The sequence below is a fragment of the Nomascus leucogenys genome, chromosome 19 (assembly GCF_006542625.1).
Source record: "Nomascus leucogenys isolate Asia chromosome 19, Asia_NLE_v1, whole genome shotgun sequence".
Classification (NCBI taxonomy): Eukaryota; Metazoa; Chordata; class Mammalia; order Primates; family Hylobatidae; genus Nomascus; species Nomascus leucogenys.
In genome coordinates, this window is record NC_044399.1 from 57,396,224 (window position 1) to 57,416,741 (window position 20,518).

General features: G+C 45.2%; 1 protein-coding gene across 1 annotated transcript in view; it reads left to right on the forward strand.

Annotated features, from left to right (window-relative positions):
• Positions 1-20,518, forward strand: part of ALK (ALK receptor tyrosine kinase) — a 525,427-nt gene that overhangs the window by 397,295 nt on the left and 107,614 nt on the right. The window contains exon 9 of the mRNA XM_030799790.1: positions 20,149-20,318. Within this exon, the coding sequence (XP_030655650.1) occupies positions 20,149-20,318 (170 nt within the window). The remainder of the gene's footprint in view (positions 1-20,148; positions 20,319-20,518) is intronic.

Consider the following 20,518-nt stretch of genomic DNA (forward strand, 5'->3'; position numbering starts at 1 on the left):
GCTTTTTAAGAGAACATATAAATGAGGACAGATGGTTGGCCCACCGGAGAGGACAGGAGGATCCTTAAGAGCATTTGGTCTTTAAATTTACTCTTCGCTGGGTTTAATAAGAGCCAAATTTCAGAAAAAGAAATGTCAAGGTACAAATGATATTATTCTAGTACTTCATCATTTCTCTAATAACCTTTGAGTTGATCAATAGCTTAAACAGGTGTTTTGTTTTACTGGCCTGTTTTATTTTTCCTGCAGTCTAATTTGCTCTGGGCTGTTTCTGCTATTTCCTGCCCTTTTCCAGAACTTGGCTCAGCAGGCATAATGAAGGGAAGAGAATAAGTCCATTCCACACTCACATTATTTATATTTATATATATATTCATATGATTTCACATTCATGTTTTCAGACCATTTGTCTAATGCTGATGGGTCTTTGAATTCCCAATGTTGGGAGAAATGTTTTTATCAGGAAAATAAATAACCAAAATAGAAATATGCATTTCTAGATTTGTAAGCCCTACCATTTATTTTATGTGAATCCTAAATGCAGAATGCAGGAAGTTCATTTCTTCCTCCCAGGCAGGATAAACCCCAGTGCCAGAAAAAATGGATATTGCATTTCTCTGGGGGACTATGTGAGGTTCACTCAGGGCTTTCAAACCCCACCAACCCTACAGGGGTCTCTGTTGCCTATGGGGCCCAAGTGCAGAAAGGTGGACACTAGATAGAGTTTTGGGGACAGGACTCTGATGAGCATCAGGCCCACAGGGAATGGCGACTGGTCCAGCTGATCCCTGAGGCTGATGCCTATCACAAAGGACCTTCTCCAAACCCAGCTCAGTCCTGGTCTCCGGGAAGTTAAAGTCACTGTACACTATCTCAAGAAACCACAATCATCAATGGATTCCCAGAGAAGAACTGGTGTCATCTTTGAGAATTTCCTGCAAAATCTAGAAGTGAGTTAACCAATAGTTCTGTGTTTCACCAATCACATTCACCTGGAAAATGTAACAAATGCCCCACCCTGGACCTGCTGAATGCCATCGCTAAGAGTGGGGCCCAGGGCTCTGCATTTTTAAACCCTGTCCTTGGTGATTTGGAGGTGCACTGAAACTTCAGAGCTATTGGCCGTAGGTGTGCTTGCCACTTGTGACTGAAATTCATTCTGAGCCCATGCAGAGAGTTTTCCTCCCCTGTCTGTGGCCCCAAATAGCGTGATATCACTTGTCTTTTAGAAGGATGAGTCAGAAAAGGGATGAGAAATGATGGAGGTGGGGGCGAAGAGAAGCGGGTGGGAGAGCATATGAAACCAGGTCAGGAGCCCCCCATAATGGAGTCATAGCCACAGTGTGCCTTTGTGCCAATCTAACTTCCAGGGCATTCCAGAAGCCTGCTCCACTCCCACCTCCTCCCTCCAGGCTCCTGCAGCCTGCTCTTGCTGACTACCACGGCTGCCTCCTATCTCTCTGCACAGTTACACATGGGGCATGAATACTTAAAGACCTCTGCCTCGCCCAGCCACAAACAAGAGAGAACGTTGTGGTTTTGGTTTTCTTTTTGTGTTCCTCCTCTCCACCACAAGCTCTTCTCTGCAGGAGACTGGGGAGCCACTTACAATATATTCTGATTTTATTTTTATTTTTATTTTTCTGAGCTCCAGTTCAAATAATTAAAGTTGCCACCGGGGAGGGAAGGCTTGCAGTGGCTTTCATGTGCTCACTTGCTGTCAGACCTGCTCGAATCCGCCTCGGCTTTGAGACACCCGCGGATGTGTCTGGCATTGCAGCCACTGGTAATAAAGAGCACGGCAGAGTGGCGGCTGACACCACCCCAGCCCCCTGCCTTTCTCACACCCGAGCAGCCTGAATGTCTCAACAAGCCCCGTGTGGTTTGAAATTCTATTTTATTTGAATAGCCTGCCTGTGACTAGAATAATTTAAACCATGTTCTCAGGCCTTCTGGGCTTACAGGGAGAAAAAGTGGACTTTCCTCATTTTCCTCCCCCTCCAAGGCATGGAAGCAGTTTTTCTTGTGTGAGCTGCAGAAGTGCAATTTGATCCAAAAGTGAGATGGGATCCCCCCAATTTGTGGTGGTCAGTTCCTCAATGATGGTTTTCCTACCTGGCCAGAGCTGCAGTTGCCTTTCCCCTCTTCTCACACATACATATGTACATGCAAACACACACACACATACGCACATGCGTGCACACACCCTTTGGGATCTTGGGACACAGCCGAACCTTTCCACCTCTGACATCACCTCTAGCAATAAAAAGAATCAGGTTGGATTAGCTGTGGGGAGCTGCTGTGATCTAGGCAGAAGGTGACCAGCGGGCCCCTTCCACATCTACATGGGCCTGGAGAAAAGGGGACCCATCCTTTGTGTCATTAAAACCAGCAAATGTAGCCCAGAGGGATGTGAGGGAGAAGACGCCATGGCCCCTGGAGTTGCCCTTGGCCATCCGTCCCTGAAGCCTTTCTCAAAGGAAGGCACCTGAAGGCAGGGAATTTTTCTGTAAATTGCTCTCTGGTTGATTTTGTAAGACTTTTCAGGGTGCTGGTGATCATCCCTGGAAACGGGCTCATCCTTCCCTCCAGCCTCTCAGTGTGATGCAGAAGCAGGGAAGCCAAGAGGCAGGCTGTGTTGATTGGGCTTACTGAAGCTTGCCCCTGACCTCAGCAGCAGGCAAATAGGACTCTCAAGATGGGAAAAAGAGAGGAACTTTTCTGACTGCTGTGTTTTTAAAGTTTATTAAACTCAGTGACAAAATCTTCTGTGGAAAGTCAAGAAAAGGAGGATAAGAGTAAGAAAACTTAGTATCAGATGGCATGAGATCGAGGAAAAACAAAAGCAGAAGGGGACCTTCCTTTATCAGCCCCCACCAAACTCTCGACAGGAGTCAAGGAGGATGAGCAGAACTATTGAATTCAGCTCATTTCCCAGAGCCGATCCTAGGCATCAAGGGCTCCCCATCCAGATCATGAAATTTACCCCAAGACCCACAGCTAATAAACACAAATCTTAGGATTAATAAACACAAACCCAGATCTTAGGATTCTGAGCTTCATGCTCTTCCTGTCACACTGCCCTGCTGGGGACAGATATAACCTTCTCAGCTTGGGGAGAGTTGATGAGAGCCTCAAAAGCATCAGAACTGGCATTACTCTCACCTAACTCAGAGCCCCACCACCTCGTCTCTGCAGGCAGAGGCAGAATCCCACTCCATTGTGTAAACAAAGAGTTCTCCACTTTGTCTCTCCACAGGCTGGGAGTAGTCACTGGGTCTAACTCCTGAGCCACCAAGGGGACACTGCCACTCACCTACAGGACTCAAATGGAGTTTGTTCATTGGGTGGGCCTCATTCTCGGCCCCATGTGATCCAACTTACTTTAGCAAATCAGGAAGGAGAAGCCATTCCAGGAGGCCTCATGGGCTTGATTGCAAATAAAGTTGTTATTTCCTGGAGCCAGTTTACCTTCTGCATAGAACGGATGACCATCTAGGGAGAAGAATGTTGCATGCTTCCCCTCTCTGGGCTGACTGGTGGAAGAACAAGCAAGCCCCTATCAGAGCCCACCTGGGACCAGCCTCTCTGCCCGTGCATGGCCAAGCAATGCTACACTTTGCGGTGTTTGTAAAACCCTTTTCGTAAATAGTTGGGGACCAGTACCAAGCTAGAGAGGATTCCAGGGTAATGTTATCTCTACTGCCCTCACTAAGCCCAAGTCCCTTTGGTCAGGTATTTGGGGACCAAGATACTCGTCAGGCAGAGTTGCTGTGGATGTCCAGCCCCCAACTCATCTGATGCTGCGACATCTCTGCAGTGACAGAATGTGCCTGAATTGGGAGAAGGCAAGTCCAGCTCTAGGTGTCAGTGCTTGCCTAAATTGAGAGCAAATCCAGCTAGTCTGGCTGGGGATTGTTTTCACACATGCTGTTCTCTGCACACTCCTCTTCCTGCATTGGACACCACGGTCAGGACCCCAAGCTAGCATATGATCCCTCTAAGTTGTCCACTCTCTGCCCAGGAGGACATAATGTTGGGCCCAGCAGAAAGCACAGGTCTCCTCTGGCTCCCACAGGGTAACACTGATACCTAGAGCAAGTCGGAGCAGGGTGGTGGCTCCAGGTAGAGCTGCCTCCCTCCTGCCCCATAGCCCAACAGCCACACCATCTCCTGTGACCAGAAGAATCCAGCTGGCTATGTGGGGCCAGTGCAAAAGGAGCATCACCAAGGCAGTGTGGTGCAGTGGGAAGGACGGGGCTTGAAGTCCCTTAGCCCTTAGAGGAAGCCCCCCACTTTCTAGCCTGGAGACCTTGAGCACAGCACCCCACTCTTCTCAGCTTCGGTATCCTCTCCAGGGCTGTCAGAAGAAACAAGTGAGGGGAGATATGAAAAATGCCTAGCCTGAATCTAGACAAAATTATGTGCTTAAAAATGGAACATGTGGTTTCTGCTACTCTGTTGTAGCCATTACTATTATTATTTTCTTATCTGACTTTAGTGATGATTCTGAGACCAAGGCTGGAGCCTGCCTTCTCCAAGGAGCCTGAATCTGGAGGGTTTGGCCTCTGCCCTGCCCTGGGTAGCCTGGCAATATGGCAACACCCCTCTCCCCACTATTGCCAGCGGAGAGGGGTGTTGCCCAGTTCAGTGGCTGGATTCAGAGGAAGTTTATGCTTTAACAGCAGCAAAGGGGCCCCTGCCGCCCCGTCCGCCATCTCCACCAGCTCCTCTCCCCAGCCAGTGGGAGCTCCCTCCTCCGATCTGCCAAAAGTCCCTTTGCTCCACTGCCCCACCAGCAGACACCTACACAGAACACTAACCCCATACCTTGATATAGTCCCAACATATTTACACAGGGGCCTTCCCCCACATCGTCCCCATCCCCCAGGGAAGATGATACTGTCACCCTTTTACAAATGGGGAGAGAAGTCTCAGGAAAGGACCCTAGGCCACACGCAGCTGGCCAGCAAGGCCCACAGTGTCCTCCAGAGGCAAGAGCATCACCACTTTCCCCAGGGGAGCTCCTGAGAGTGGGACAGCTGCCGTCAACAAGGTCACCCAAGGCAGGGAGGAAGTCTGGTGACACGGCCCAGAGCAGAACATCATAAGCCTGACTTTTCTTTTACAAACCCCTTTTTTTAACTTAAAAATAAATGTCAATTCTGTATTTTATTCCTTAACATACCTATTTGTTTGGACACACAAACTTGCCTCATTATTTACTATTGAGTGGCTAATGCTCCAGGAAGGTACACCCTGTTTGCCCTGTGGCTTTGGGTACCCCCAGGAAGAGCTGAGCAACATATGTGCCCCCACTCTAAGAAGCACAGAGGAAGAGCTCCCACCTTCACTGCCTTTTTCGGAAGCCCCAAGGCCTCCCCACCTTTATGATCTCATTCCATCCCCTAGGTCGCAATTAGGCTCATAGATGGTGCATTTTGAACAGCACCTGCTCTGCCTTGGTTGGCCCTGAAGTCAGCTTCAACTCTGGTTGCCCCTCATCTACCCCATTAGTCACCCTGACCCTGGTGTTGAAACCTCAGGAGGGCTGAGCCCTGGCAGCTGCTAACACTGCCAGTGATAGAGACAGTAACCTCAGAAAGCCTTTAGCTGGGGTCTAGGCATCCGCAGCTTTGTTATTAGAGGACAAGGACCTCTAATACAAAGGAGGAAGCTGCAGTGGTTCTTGAGGCATTTTCCAAATGGCTTTTTCCAAAGGCTCTCTACGTGAGTAAGAGATTTGGGCCCCACTTCCAGTCTCTAATGACAACCATCCAGACACCTGTAGTAACATCACTGTAATGAGAATCCCCTGTGTGTCAAAGCTTACAGCGCCTCTCCACCTCCCATGGCTACCCTGTGAGTAGATAAAATCTTCCCTGTTCTGATGAGCCCCTGAGCCATGGCAACAAGGCACTTGACTGGCTGGATGCACACACAGACCCCAAGCAGGAGGGATGAGCGAGGGAGGGGCACTGAGGGTCCACAGTCAGGTGGTAAACTAGCAAGTATTGATTTCAAACCTGCCGTGTGGCCAGCCATGTGGGGAGACAGCCCACGGGAATCTGGGATCTCTTTGGGGTGTTTATTCTACAGAAAAGTTAAGAACACTTACATTGAGTGTGAAAACTTCTGGTCTTCAGGTCACTTACAAATCACTTGGCTGTATTATGCTAAAAAGCAAGCCATTATTCTTAATGAGGGTCCTCAAACGCCCTAGCTCTTTGCACCCTAGTAGAAAGAAGCCTTCACTTAGTCCAGAGCTGGAGAAATGGACCCTTAGTATCGGTAAAGCCAACTAAGGATGTAGTTTTCAAATATTGATTCCCTAGTATAAGGCTGGCACTGTGCTAAGCATTTCACCTACATTATCTCATTATAATAAATTGTTATCCCCATTTACTGATACAGAAACTGGAGCTTAAAGAGTTTAAGTGACTTGCCCAAGGTCACCCTGCTAGAGGCAGAGTCATGATTCAAACCAAGTCTGCCCAACTCCCCAACCGAATCTGTAAATACTGGATTTGACTTAGATGGCCTGAGTTTAGATCCCAGCTCTGCCCCACTGAGGAGCCCTATGACCTCAAGCAAGTGATTTCCTTTAATTTGAGAAAACAACAACAACAACAAAAAACCTTTTTAGTTGCTGCATAAGGTTGTTACCAGGATCAGAGGAAAATGTGAAAAGCCTTTGTCTTCTGTGCAAAGCTTGATGAATGGCAGCAATTATTATTATTATGATCCCTCATCTTATGTTCCTCGTTACTCAGGCATGAGGAAGTTGCTGCTGCATAAATTCAGCCACTACTTGTGTTCTGATTTCTCCTCTCAGTCGATCAGCAACCCGTGGGCAGGTCGGCAGCGTTATTTCACACAGTGTCCATATTAGCACCAGCAGGACATGCCCAATAAACCCACTTCGTTGATAATTAATTAATTAATTGTGCAGCCCCACCCCCACCCCCCGTGGTTGCAAGCATAACCCTCGTCCAGGATGAGAGCGAACAAGAAGACTCCTCAGTGAGTCTCGAGGACCCAACGAATGACATCTTCCTGAGCTTTCTGAGCCAGAGTCATTCTTACCCCAGCACCTAGAGCTAGGAAGCCACTGGAGCCCGGCATTCTATCACCACTGCCTGTTAAGTTGTCCACTCTGCCGGAGCACTTGCTAATGGCTACAGTAATCAACAGCAATTGTAAATGCAGTCAGACATAATTAATGTAATACCTTTGAGCCATTCACAACTAATACCTCTCCCATTGCATGATGAAGCTGAGGTCTAGGAAGAATCACTGTCTCAGCCCCAGGGTGTGAATACGATCTTCCTTGGCACTTGGCACAGACTTGGTTCCCATTCAAAAGCTGTATGTTAATCACAGACCTCTCTGGCTCCCACTAGTGGTCATTGCAACACATTCATGTCGCCCATGTACGGGGGAACACCCCATTGAGAGCACACCCTCTCTCCAGCTATCAGGGAAAAATACTCCCCAGAGGGCTCTGGGCCCCCTGCAGATGCTCCTGTGCCCCACATCTACTTTTTCCAGTGGTGTCCATGAAGGCTGTGGGAATTTCATTGCCAGAATCATCCTGTTCCCCAGCAGTCAGTTTACAAAGCTACTCCTCCATGTCATCTCCATCACATACAGAGAAACTGAGGCACAGAGGAGGCCATTTGCCCAGGATCACACCATGACAGCGTGACTGAAGAAAATACCGTCTTTTTCTTCCCATATGCCTGGAAAGATAATTCTCTAGGGAACCCAGAAGTTTAAAAAACAACAATAGACAAAAACCAGACAGAAACTTTAACACAGCATTTTCACCCTGTCCTATTCTGTTTTTTGTGAACTGTTTATCTCTAACAAAGTGTCCCCTGCCTGCTCTTTCCCATGCAGGAGAAAGGAACTAACATTTATCAAATGTCTTCGCTAAGCTGGGCACTGGTCTCATATAATCTTATTAAAGCCTCATAATAAATATCTAAGCAGGGTAGTGTTGACCCCACTTTATGGAAGAAGATGCTGAAGCTCTGAGATATTACGTGATACATAAAAAAAATAGACCATTCTGTCTGATACCAAAGCTTGCGTTCCGTTCACAGCACGGTCCCACCGCATTCCACAGAAGCTCCCACCTTCCCTTGATCTCCCTTACAAAGCCTAGAGTACAGGCACAATAACTTGATTCTCCCTGAAGTGGGTAAAAACGTAGTCCTAGCTTTTACTATTTTCCAACATCAGAATCCTCTCTCACCACTTTTTAATATAGCATTTATTATTTTCTCTGATTATAAAAGAACTTTATGTTCATTGTAGAACATTGGGAAAATGCAGGAAAGTATGAAGAAGAAAATTGAAATTGCCCAAAATCTTACCCCCCAAAGATATTGGTACATTTCCTTCTAGACAGATAGATTTAGACTTGAGCTTTGCTATAGAGAAAGGGTTTATATAATATAAACATTCTGTGTCTTATTTCTTATTTAACATTACATTTTCCCATATCAATATTAGTCTTCATAAACATGCTTTTAAAAGCTGCATACTCTAAATTAATTTTATTCTTTTTGTTCTAGTTATCAAAAGTCAGATATTCATTGTAAAAAAAATTGGAAAAGAAAGAAAAGACCACAGAAGAAAAACAAAAACTTGTAACTTTATAACCTCACCAGCCAGAGATCCCAAGGTGATTATTTTTGTATGTAGCCTTCATGTTTTTAGAAAGAGGGCATATGGATGTCCCCTGGTGTTCCCTGGCTTCTACATAATCCCTCAGAAAGGTGACATTAAGGGGTATTTTCAAGAAGGATCCTGATCTTTTAAGTATCCTGCAAGACCAGAAATCCAGCATTTCTTAAGCCTCCATAGATGCAAGCATTTGCCAGAAACATGTTTTATTTGCTTGTTATCAAAAATCTGCATCTGGCCAGCTTCTTGCTGTGCTGGGTTGATTTGTCATTAGGCTATTTATAGCTAGAGAGTTGGCGTTTCATTTTTCCAGGTGAACTAGAAGATGGTGAACAAAAACACTGGATTTTGCAGTGAGTCAGTATTCTCAGCTGAAGTTAAGAAGATACCACATTGAAACCAGGGAAGTCAGAATTACCAGTTCACACTGAGAATTACAACCCTCTGGCACCCTATATTGAGGGAGAGCCTTAACCCCCATACAGAGATGTTCCTGATGACAATTCCAATCCCAGTCACTCAACAGAGACTGGATGGGGAATACCCAGGGAGTACCCCCACCATGCAAGCTCATCTTTGAGCATCTCTGTTAAAAACGTGTTTCCTTCTCTTGAAGTGAAATACATACTACAGCATCTAGCCTTGGTTTTGTCTCTACTATTGGAATTCATGCAGGTCTTCAGAAATTTGAAGAAAGATAGCACCTCCCCCCTCAGAGCATTTCCTACATTTAGGGGTGTTGCATGCAGAATAGATATTATTTGATGTCACTGAGTCTCTTTTGAACACTGCAGGCTAAGTATCATTACAGTATTTTCTATGGGTTGAAGGGATTGTCCTGAAGCTGCCACGAGGTATGCATAGCAAACATGGGGCATATTCAAGACATAAAATTGCAATAATTACCTCTGGTGGAGGAATGGGCCATGAGAGAAATAATAGCATTAGGCCTAGCCACAATGCCGTTACGGCTTTACATACAGGACTTTAATTAATCAAATGACAAACACTGGTACCACATAATTGGAAAGTCTATCAGTCCCTTCCGAGAGGCAGGAAAAAATGGCCCTTGTGAAAGCGCTGGCTGGAACCAGAAGATATAATTGCTGGTGGCGTGCTCCTGGTGTTGTCTCTACTCACTTGTCTCATTTGCTGTCTGCATATAAAAGAGTTTATTAGTCAAACACTGCCATTTATAACCTATATCTACTAGGATGTGTCTAGAAGGATCAAACATTTTATTGTTACTGGCATCAGCAAGTGTTATTTCCCATAAATATAATTTAGGATTTGTATCAGATTTCCCATATTTGTGTGAATACACACACACACACACACACACACACACACACGACTGTTAATTGTCTGGTAAGGACAATGGTTGTAAATGCACTCAAATTCACTAGCTCCCTAATTTCTCCAGCACGAAAGTATTTCTAGGATAAGATCTTGTTAAAATATAAATTCTGATTCAGAAGAGCTGGGGCAGGCCCTGAGACCCTGAATTTCTAATAAGCTCCCAGGTAGCGCCCACGTTGCTGATCCAAAGACCACACGTTGAGCAACAAAGATCTGGAAAATCTCCGCAATATGTCCCCAAAGCTTTAAGGAGTACCATAATATATCACACGGGCATTGCACTCCATGTATGGTAGAAAGAACACAGAGCATATTGTGGACTCCGGGTCTGCAGCCTGTGGGCTTAGTGCTCAGGGGTGACTGACTTAACCTCTCTAAGCCTTCAATTCTGCATCTGAAAAATGGATGGAATAATATCTACATGAACAGATGTTGTCAGTATACAGTGAGATAAGCCTACGTGCAAGTGCCTAGTTCAGCTTCCTGGCATTCAGTAAAGAGTCAATTAACCAATGACTTCATATCCTGTAGGCCAGGGGTCCCCAACCCCCAGGCCACGGACCAGTACTGCTCTGTGGCCTGTTAGGAACCAGGCCACACAGCAGGAGGTGAGTGGCAGGCAAGTGAGCAAAACTTCATCTGTATTTACACCCACTCCCCATCCCTCCCTCGCATTACTGCCTGAGCTCTGCCTCCTGTCAGATCAGCGGCGGCACTAGATTCTCATAGGAGTGCGAGCCCTATTGTGAACTGTGCATGCGAGGGATCGAGGTTTTGTGCTCCTTATGAGAATCTAATGCCTGATGATCTGTCGCTGTCTCCCATCACCCTCAGATGGGACTGTCTAGCTGCAGGAAATAAGCTCAAGGCTCCCACTGATCTGACATTATGGTGAGTTGTATAATTATTCCATTATATATTACAATGTGATAATAATAGAAATAAAGTGCACGATAAATGTAATGTGCTTGAATCATCCTGAAACCACTCCCCAACCCCAGTCCCTGGTCTGTGGAAAAGTCCTCTTCCACGAAACTGGTCTCTGGTGTCAAAAAGGTTGAGGACCTCTGCTATAGGCCACCCAGATAGAAATAGGTCTTAAGATGGAATTCTAAGGGTGTTTTTGGACCGGAATTTCGACTGCCAAGATCAAGCTGGGTATACTTGGCATGGGTATTTACATAAAATGATATCAAGGGACCTCTTTAACGAAGGACTGCGTAAGGGAAATGAAGGTCTTTGAGAGGGACTTGAGCCTGCAGTCTGCTCTAGGAACCACATACAGTGAGTGCTGTCTAATATTAGCCACATGTGATCAACAAGGAATACTCAGTAAAAACTGATACCAGGCCTCCGGGTCTTCTAATTAAGAAACTGGTAAAAACCTTATCTTGCAGATCCAAGAGGGTACTTCTAGCCCCATATATATCCTCGGGTGATTCCTGCTCAAGGGGTCTCTCTCTCTCTCTCTCTCTGTCTCTCTCTCTCTGTCTCTCTCTCTCTCGGTTATTCTCAGTCTTTTTCTGCAGGCGATGTTACAGCCCCAAGAAGGCCCTTAGCTGATGGCAGCAGACTCCTGGCTGCAGGAAAATAGCCCCCTCTACACCTTGGTGATGGTGGGCACCTTTTAAGCCATTTGTAAGTTATTAAGAATTGCCTCTTACTCAGAGTCCAAGATGAAAATGGACCCCTCACTGAGAGGGCCAGGCACTTCCTGCACTAAGTAGCCCAGCTCCCCAGAAATCTCTACCCAGGCTGCACTTTAGAATCATGCGGAGAAATTTTAAAATCTGCCGATGCCCAGGACCTACCCACATCTACTTAAATCAGAGTCGCCGGAGTGGTGCCCAGACATTGGTTGTCTGGAAAGCTGATTCTAATTTGCACCCCAGGTTGAAAACCACTGGTTTCACCATGTCATTCACAATATCACAGGAGCTCTACTTCCACGTTCTTCATCTCATACTTCATAATCCCCTTTTGAGGCAGGCAGGGAAGGTGTGGTGGTTATTATCACAAGTTTGTCTATAACAAAATACAGGTTCAGAGGAGGTAAGTGGTTGGCTTAAGGTCACACAGTTAATACACATTGGCCTTGAAGCACAGACTCCAAGTTATGCCATAGTCAGCAGACAAGAAAAGAGGATGGTTTGACAAGCCACTGAAGAATGAATGTTGATGCAAAGGGCAGGTGGTTCCAGTGCATTCTGGAAAGGTCATGGGATGAGTCACAGGAGCACAGGGACAGGGATTTGACATCAGGCCAGAGATTCTGCATTTCTTTTTTCTTTTTCTTTTTCTTTTTAGACGCAATCTCGCTCTATTGCCCAGGCTGGAGTGCAGTGGCACCATCTCAGCTCACTGCAACCTCCGCCTCCCAGGTTCAAGTGATTTCCTGCCTCAGCCTCCTGAGTAGCTGGGACTACAGGCACCTGCCACCACACCCAGCTAATTTTTATATTTTTAGTAGAAACAGGGTTTCACCATATTGGCCAGCCTGGTCTCAAACTCCTGACCTTGTGATCCGCCCACCTCAGCCTCCCAAAGTGATGGAATTACAGGTGCGAGCCACTGCGCCTGGCCAGATTCTGCATTTCTAACAAGGTCCCAGGTAACACTGATGCTACCAGTCTGAGGACCACACTCTAAGCAGGAAACCACTGACTGGCTCTTAGAGGCACAATGTGGAAGAAACTAGGATTATGACTACAGGTGAGAAGTAGGCCAAGGGAAAGACATAGGCTCTGGACTGCTTGTATCATATTTTTTCCTAGATTCAGGGGGTACACACGCAGGTTTGTTACATTATGCAATAGCATAATGCTGGGGTTTGGGCATCTATTGCACCCATCACCCAAATAGTGAGTTTACTACCCGGTAGGTAGTTTTTCAATCCTTTTCCCCCTTCTTCTCTCCCACCTTTTGGAGTCCCCAGTATCTATTGTTTTCTTCTTTAAGTCCATGTGGACTCATTCTTTAGCCCCCACTCATAAGTGAGCACATACAGTATTCAATTTTCTGTTTCTACATTAACTCACTTAAGATAATGGCCTCCAGCTGCATCCATGTTGCTGCAAAGAACGTGACTTCATTCTTTTTTATGGCTGTGTAGTATTCCATGATATATATGTACCACATTTTCTTTATCCGATGCACCATTGAGGGACACTTAGGTTGATTCTATGACTTTGCTATTGTGAATAGTGCTGCAGTAAACATGTGACTGCAGGTGTCTTTATGGTAAAATGATTTATTTTCCTTTGGGTATATACCCAGTGGTGAGATTTCTGAGTTGAATGGTAGTTCTGTTTTTAGTTCTTTGAGAAATCTCCATACTATTTTCCACAGCAACTGAACTAATTTACATTGCAACCAACAGTATATAAGCATTCCCTTTTCTATGCATCTTCACCAATATCTTTTCTTTTTTTACCTTTTAATAATAGCCATTCTGACTGGTGTGAGATGGTATCTCATTGGTTTTGATTTGCATTTCTCTGATGGTTAGTGTTGTTGAGCAGTTTTTCTTATGTGTATTGGCCGCTTGTATGTCTTCTTTTGAGAAGTGTCTATTAATGTCCTTTGCACAGACAAAGGGCAAAGGTGTTATTTTTAATGAAGTTATTTGGTTTTTTCTTTACTTGTTTAAGTTCCTTATAGGTTCTGGATATTAATCCCTTCTTGGATGCATAGTTTGCAAATATTGTCTCCCATTCTGTAGGCTGTCCGTTTATTCTGTTTATAGTTTCTTTTGTTGTGCAGAAGCTGTTTAGTTAGGTCCCAATTGTCAATTTTTGTTTTTGTTGCATTTGCTTTTATGGTCTTAGTCATAAATTCTTTGCCCAGGCCAATGTCCAAAAGAGTTATTCCTAGGTTTTCTTCTAGGATTTTTATAGTTTGATGTCTTACATTTCAGTCTTTAATACATCTGGAGTTAATTTTTGTATATGGTGAGAGGTGGGATCCAGTTTCATTCTTCTGCCTAAGGCTAGCCAGTGGACTGCTTATATCCTGAGGAAGAACATCTGCCTGGATATACTCCCTTACTGAACACTCAGTGGATGAAAAAAATGGCCAAAAAATACACATTTGCTAGCCATTCACTGGCTGCCAGTTTGCAATCTTATTCTAGGCCTTTTGCATCTATTTCTAGAATGAGACATTGTTGAAACTCAGACAGTGCATGCCTTGGCTTGAGTTGTGGCTGTAGTTGAGTGTCTTCTGCTATAAACATAGGAGGTATTATTATAAGATGAAAGAAGGTTAATTCTTTTCTTTTTTTTTCTCTTTGAGACGAAGTCTTGCTCTTGTCCCCCAGGTTGGAGTGCAATGGTGCAATCTCAGCTCACTGCAACCTCCGCCTCCCGAGTTCAAGCAATTCTCCTGCCTCGGCCTCCCAGATAGCTGGGATTACAGGTGCCTGCCACCACCCCCAGCTAATTTTCATATTTTCAGTAGAGGCAGGTTTCACCATATTGGCCAGGCTGGTCTTGAACTACTGACCTCAGGTGATCCACCTGCCTCAGCGTCCCAAAGTGCTGGGATTACAGGCGTGAGCCACCGCACCCGGCCGGAAGTTAATTCTTTAATTCTCCTATTTGTTCCTAGCTCTAAACAGTTGGGTCCAGTGCCTGTCTGGACCTAAGTCTTTACTGTGTGATGTCGTGTGTCTTGCCTCGATTATCTTGTGTTGTATGTCCTGACTGTCAAGTGGCTCCAATTACTTCACCTTTTGCTACAATCAGAACATTTGTAATCATTCATTTAAATTCTGTCTTCCTGGCTAGATGGTAAGCTCCATGAGGGCAGGAGCTCATCTTCAAGAGCAGAGTATGCAGCACAGAGTAGAAGTGCAGTAACTATCTGTGAGTGAGCAGATGATGATCTCCCTTAAAAACTAATCCGAGGAAGGATCCTGGTGGATTGCCTCAGAAGGCTAAGGATGCCATAGCCTTCACACCATCCCTGGGTGGCCAGTCCAATTCTCTCTCTTTTGCCCAGCCTGGTTGGCCTAAAACACAGAACAGGAAGATGGAGAGAGCTCAGCTGCTGGCTGACCCCTGGTCCCAGCACAGACAAGACAGGGCTGCATCTTGCTGACATGCTCATACCATCAGCAGACTCTACTTTAAACTGAAAAGTTCCAGGGGGCAGCTGAGGAGGGGGCAGTTTAGAATATAGCCAAGTGGCTGGAAAGTGAGGAACCTCTCCCTTTCCCTGGTCCCTGGCCCACAGAATGTAAGAAAGTGCCAAGGAGCTTCCTAGGATGGAAAGTTGATTGACTACCCGTAAGAGGAAAGCCTGGCAAAGATGAGAGTGTCTCCCTGTATAGATATGCAGTTTTATTCATGCTGACATTGGTTGGTTCCTGCCATGTTCCCTTGCTTGACAGCCATTGTGAACATAAGATGAATAAGATAGTCCCTGCCTTGAAGGAATTCATGACCAAGGGTAGAGAGAGAAGACAAGGCAGCAGGTCACAATAACCTTAGTTAGAAGACTTAAGAGGAGGAAGAAGTCATTTCTGAGATGGATGAAAAGAAAAAGGCTTCCTGAAAAGGAAAGAGATCTCATTTTTTAAGGGGACAGAAGGAAAAAACAGGTAGAGAAAATGAAAGAATAAAAAGTACAGAAGCAGAGCAATGCAAGGCAGGTGCAAATCTGGCAAGTAGACTGCTGTAGGGGAGTCTGGAACCCACATTCATTCAGCTTCCCTGTATGGGTTGCTAGGTGAAAACTGACAGACTACTTCTCTGGTCACTCGAAGGTAATGCAGACAGTTCTTCAGTCACTTAAAAATGCAAAACACAGGCTTTTTAGTAATCAGCATGCTCATCCAATCACAACTTCAATCTCGCTTTAAAGTCATCACTTCTTGCCCTCTCCTGCCACCTCCACACTTGGTCCTATTGCAGATGGAAAGCCTGAAATGAGAGAAAGGGTGTGGTCAGTGGCCTCTCTAGTTCTCCACCCAATCTCTCCTCCTCTTCTGTCATTTTGTTGACTTCTGACTTGTTGGGGTTGTAAGCATAGACAGAGAGAGGATTTCACAGGAGCAAGAAAGTTCTTATTGGAGACTGTTGGGTAATCTTGCATTGGTGTTCTCTGGATGTGACAAATGTGCAAGGGTTACTATTTCTCACACAGGGGCTTTTGGGGTTCCCTTGTAGATCCACCTTTCTTCTCATCCCCTCCACCATGGCTTAGAATTTTTCACCTTGACTTAGGGCACATGCATGGTTTCTTTTGTTTTTTTGTTTTTTTGTTTTTTGTTTTTGAGATAGAGTCTTGCTCTGTCACCCAGGCTGGAGTGCAATGGCAAAATCTCGGCTCACTGCAACCTCTGGCTCCCGGGTTCAAGGGGTTCTCCTGCCTCAGCCTCCTGAGTAGCTGGGACTACAGGCGCCCACCACCATGCCTGGCTAATTTTTGTATTTTTAGTAGAGACGGGGTTTCACCATGTTTGCCAGGCTGGTCTCAAACTCCTGACCTCAAGTGATCGACCCGCCTCGGCCTCCCAAAGTGGTGGGATTGCAGGCGTGAGCCACCATGCCCGGCCAGGTATGTGCATTTCTATTATAGGTGGTCACTTCCACCTTCCCCCACTCTTAGGCATCTCAAGATATCGGCAGCTTCTTCCTACTATTGTCTATTTACCTTCCTCTTAGGCAAGATCTACAGTGACCCTGCATGGGCTCCCCTACACATGGTTCTCCTCCCACCCATATGCAACGCTCATGCATTTCTGCCCCAGGAAACTCTGGGAGTGCAGGCCACCCAGTGCTGCCACCTTGCCTTGTTCTGCCATCAGAACAGCTAGCCAGCCCCTAGGTTCAAACTTTAGACCTTCCAGGTAGGAGACAGACACTAATCCACTGTGTTTCCAAAACTGCAGGGGATAAGTATCAAGTCCTTGATGTGGTATCATAAAACCATTCTCTCTTGACTTGAGATAAAGATGGAACCCCCTTCCCACCTTCTTCTTAGCAGGAGAGTGAAGTGGAACTCGTGGTATGCCAAAAGCACCTTCCAAAAACTCTCTCCTAATAGTCAACCTCTAGCATTTTGTAATATGCAAAGTATGAGTGAGGGGTTAAGAATTATGTCATTCATTTTTATCCACCTCTCTTGAAAGTTCTGCAACCTTGTGTTCTTACACTTCCCTTTGAAATGCGGCACCCACTTCCTCCATGCTTCAGCCAAAATGCCTTTTTAATACTTTGTTACATCAATTATTATTTCAGTTAACAGTCCCTATAACCCTATAAGAGATAAAACTATTCTCATCTCAGAGAATAGGAAACTGAGCTTCAAAATGATTAAATAACTAGGCCAACGTGGCAAAAACACGTTGTGAATTCAGAGCTCTCTGATTCTAGAGGTCTTAGACCATTCTGAAATGGAGAATTCATGTGACCCAGCATAAGTGCTTAACAAATATTTGTTGAATGATGAAAAAGTTAATTTCCTCAGATAATAGAGGAATGTAAATGCCATAATTTTTGATAGGGCACGAGAAACCATTGACAGTTGTTGAGCCCAAGTCACAGATGAGCACGATCAACAGGAGAATGTGATAGAAATATACAAGAGAATTCGGAAGAGAGAAAGAGTGGAGAGGGAGAGGCACTTTTGGAGACTCTGAAGAGTTCAAAGAGTTATAAAGGACATGGGCACTCTATTTTGCTAGAGTAATGAGGAAATTATCTAGCAACCAGGTTGAAAGAATTTAAAGAGAGAATGAGCAACAAGGAACTAGAGGCAGCAGTTACATCCCAGCCGTTCAAGATGGAAGCATCTGAATGGGGCAAAGAAATGGTTACAAGCCAGAGGAGCCCCGAGGATCAAATAATGGATATTTCTCCAGAATGGGTGAATCTTGATCTTATTTGTAGACAAAGGAGCCAAAAGATTGACTCTGAGATGCTGGGGAAAGGAGGGAAAGGAGGGCAGTAACTAAAAGCAAGGACTGGGGGAGAGAAAATGAGCAGGGCTAACGTGGAAGATAGTGAAGGATGCAGCTTCCTCTAAGAGAGAAAAGGAAAAGAAAGGGGGATAAATAAACACTTGGCCCACAAAAAAAGTGAGAAGGAGGCTGAAGGAGATTGTACCTGACATAGCAGATCTTTCTCAGTAAAGTAGAAATCAAATCAGTGGATTAGGAGGTGGGCACCAGGGGGTGAGAATGTCAGTATGAGAGGGAGAGTTTGAAACACCCATTGTAGTATGTGTGTCCAGAAATCAACTGTGGAAATCAAGAGAGAATGAACAAGTACCACCTCACATCCAGGGCATTGAGACTCAACAGTCTGAATTCATGGAAGTTCAAATTAGCAATATTCTGCAGCCAAGGATCAAAAGGAGAAAGCATGTGTCAAGCATGATCCCAAGCTAGGCATTGCATGGCATGGGGTGAGAGCCAAAAGGGTTTACAGTTAGCAGGGGTGGAGCTGAAATTTCCAATCATGGCATCCAGCTTGTACAACAAAGCTAAGTGAGGCCAGAAAAAAAATTAACAGATTCATTCATTTATCCTAGGAGGTCTCAGTGGAGATGCATATTCGCTACCCAGGATATGGAGAAATGGGAAAGGTATAAGTGAAGAGTCTGTGGTTATAGACCAGGCTTACGAGGTCCAGGGTCTCAGAAGTAGATCAGTACCTGGGGGCCCCAGTGCCCTGGTGTGACCTTATTAGTGAAGGGTTTGTATGCAAGAAAGTGGGAAGTTTGGGGCTGCGGTGAGTCATGGTTCTTAACCTCTTCAATCAAATTGTGAGGCAACCATGTATCAAGGACTGGAAGACAAAGGAGTGGTAATTTACAAAGAAGCAGGTATTCAGAGAGAATCAGTGAAAAGGGGGTACCTTTACTCTGATGAAACTGCCAGTTTGCCATAAGACATATTTTACCTTTCTTTCTACAATAGCCACCATTTTTTCTCACAGGATTATTTTGGGCAATGATATGATGTAGTTGTCCTAGGTTTTTAAACACAAAGACATTTTAAACACAAAGACCAGAAACCTTGTTTATAGTATATCCTACCTCTGAATATGACTGTACTTAAACCTTCTTAGAAAGGCTATTAGTTACAATTCCCTTTCAAATGTTTAGGAACAATGCCACAGAAACTTTTTTTTTCTTTTTTTTTCTTTTTTTTTTTTTTTGAGACTGAGTCTCTCTGTCACCCAGGCTGGAGTGCAGTGGGTCGATCTCAGCTCACTGCAAGCTCCACCTCCCGGGTTCACGCCATTCTCCTGCCTCAGCCTCCCGAGTAGCTGGAACTATAGGCGCCCGCCACTGCGCCCGGCTAATTTTTAGTAGAGACGGGGTTTCACCGTGGTCTCAATCTCTTGACCTCATGATCCACCCGCCTCGGCCTCCCAAAGTGCTGGGATTTCAGGTGTGAGCCACCGCACAGAAACTTTTAATAAAGACACAATGAAAAACAGACAATTGTAACTTCCTTTTGGCAAAGTGGGCATCCTCTTTGAAAGACGCCCATATTAAAAGATCTTGGTATGTAGATTTTTGTCTGGCCTTTGCCTGCCAATGGCCACAGGTATCAAGTCATTGGGTCTTTAGTTAGCTGACATGTGACATGACACCATTCAAATGAGATTGTTAGAGTCTTTGGGGAAGAGATAAAAATCTATGATACCTAAATCACTAAAAGAAACTGAGTCACAAAATCATTTGTCCAAGGTCACAAAATAAATTGGGGCCACAGGCAAGAATCTTTGGCTACTCTTTAGGAAGTTCATTTACTACCCCATTGATCTTGATATCACCTCACGGGTAGAAACTTGTGAAAGGTAGGATGATAACATCAACCTGAACAAAGTTCCAAAACTGCCCATCAGTTGTCCCTGCCTAAGAAAAAAATTAACAGATTCATTCAGTTATCCTAGGAAATAGGATACTTGAACTTCATTGAAAGCCTCTTGGTGAGACAGGTGGTGGGCATCCAGCTCTTCTCACCAGGCTGAACTCAGCTGAGTCTCTGACAAGGTCCTTGAAGCTTCAGTGGAGAATTCCAGAAAGGGGACCTTTCAGCAATCATACCTTGTCCTCTGACTCTTCTTGTCCTCACAGCTCCGAATGTCCTGGCTCATTCGTGGAGTCTTGAGGGGAAACGTGTCCTTGGTGCTAGTGGAGAACAAAACCGGGAAGGAGCAAGGCAGGATGGTCTGGCATGTCGCCGCATATGAAGGCTTGAACCTGTGGCAGTGGACGGTGTTACCTCTCCTCGATGTGTCTGAGAGGTAGGCTCTATGCATCTCCCCCAATACCCTTCTCCTCTATCAGCTAAAATGCAAAGGAAATCATGCCTTCTCTTTCCCCGTGCCTTTTACCAAAGACGCACATGCAGATGTGCCCATGCACTGATATGTGTGCACATGCTCACACACACAACACACACACTCTCTCTGCAGGTTACACACTTTCTGCAGTTTACAAGCTT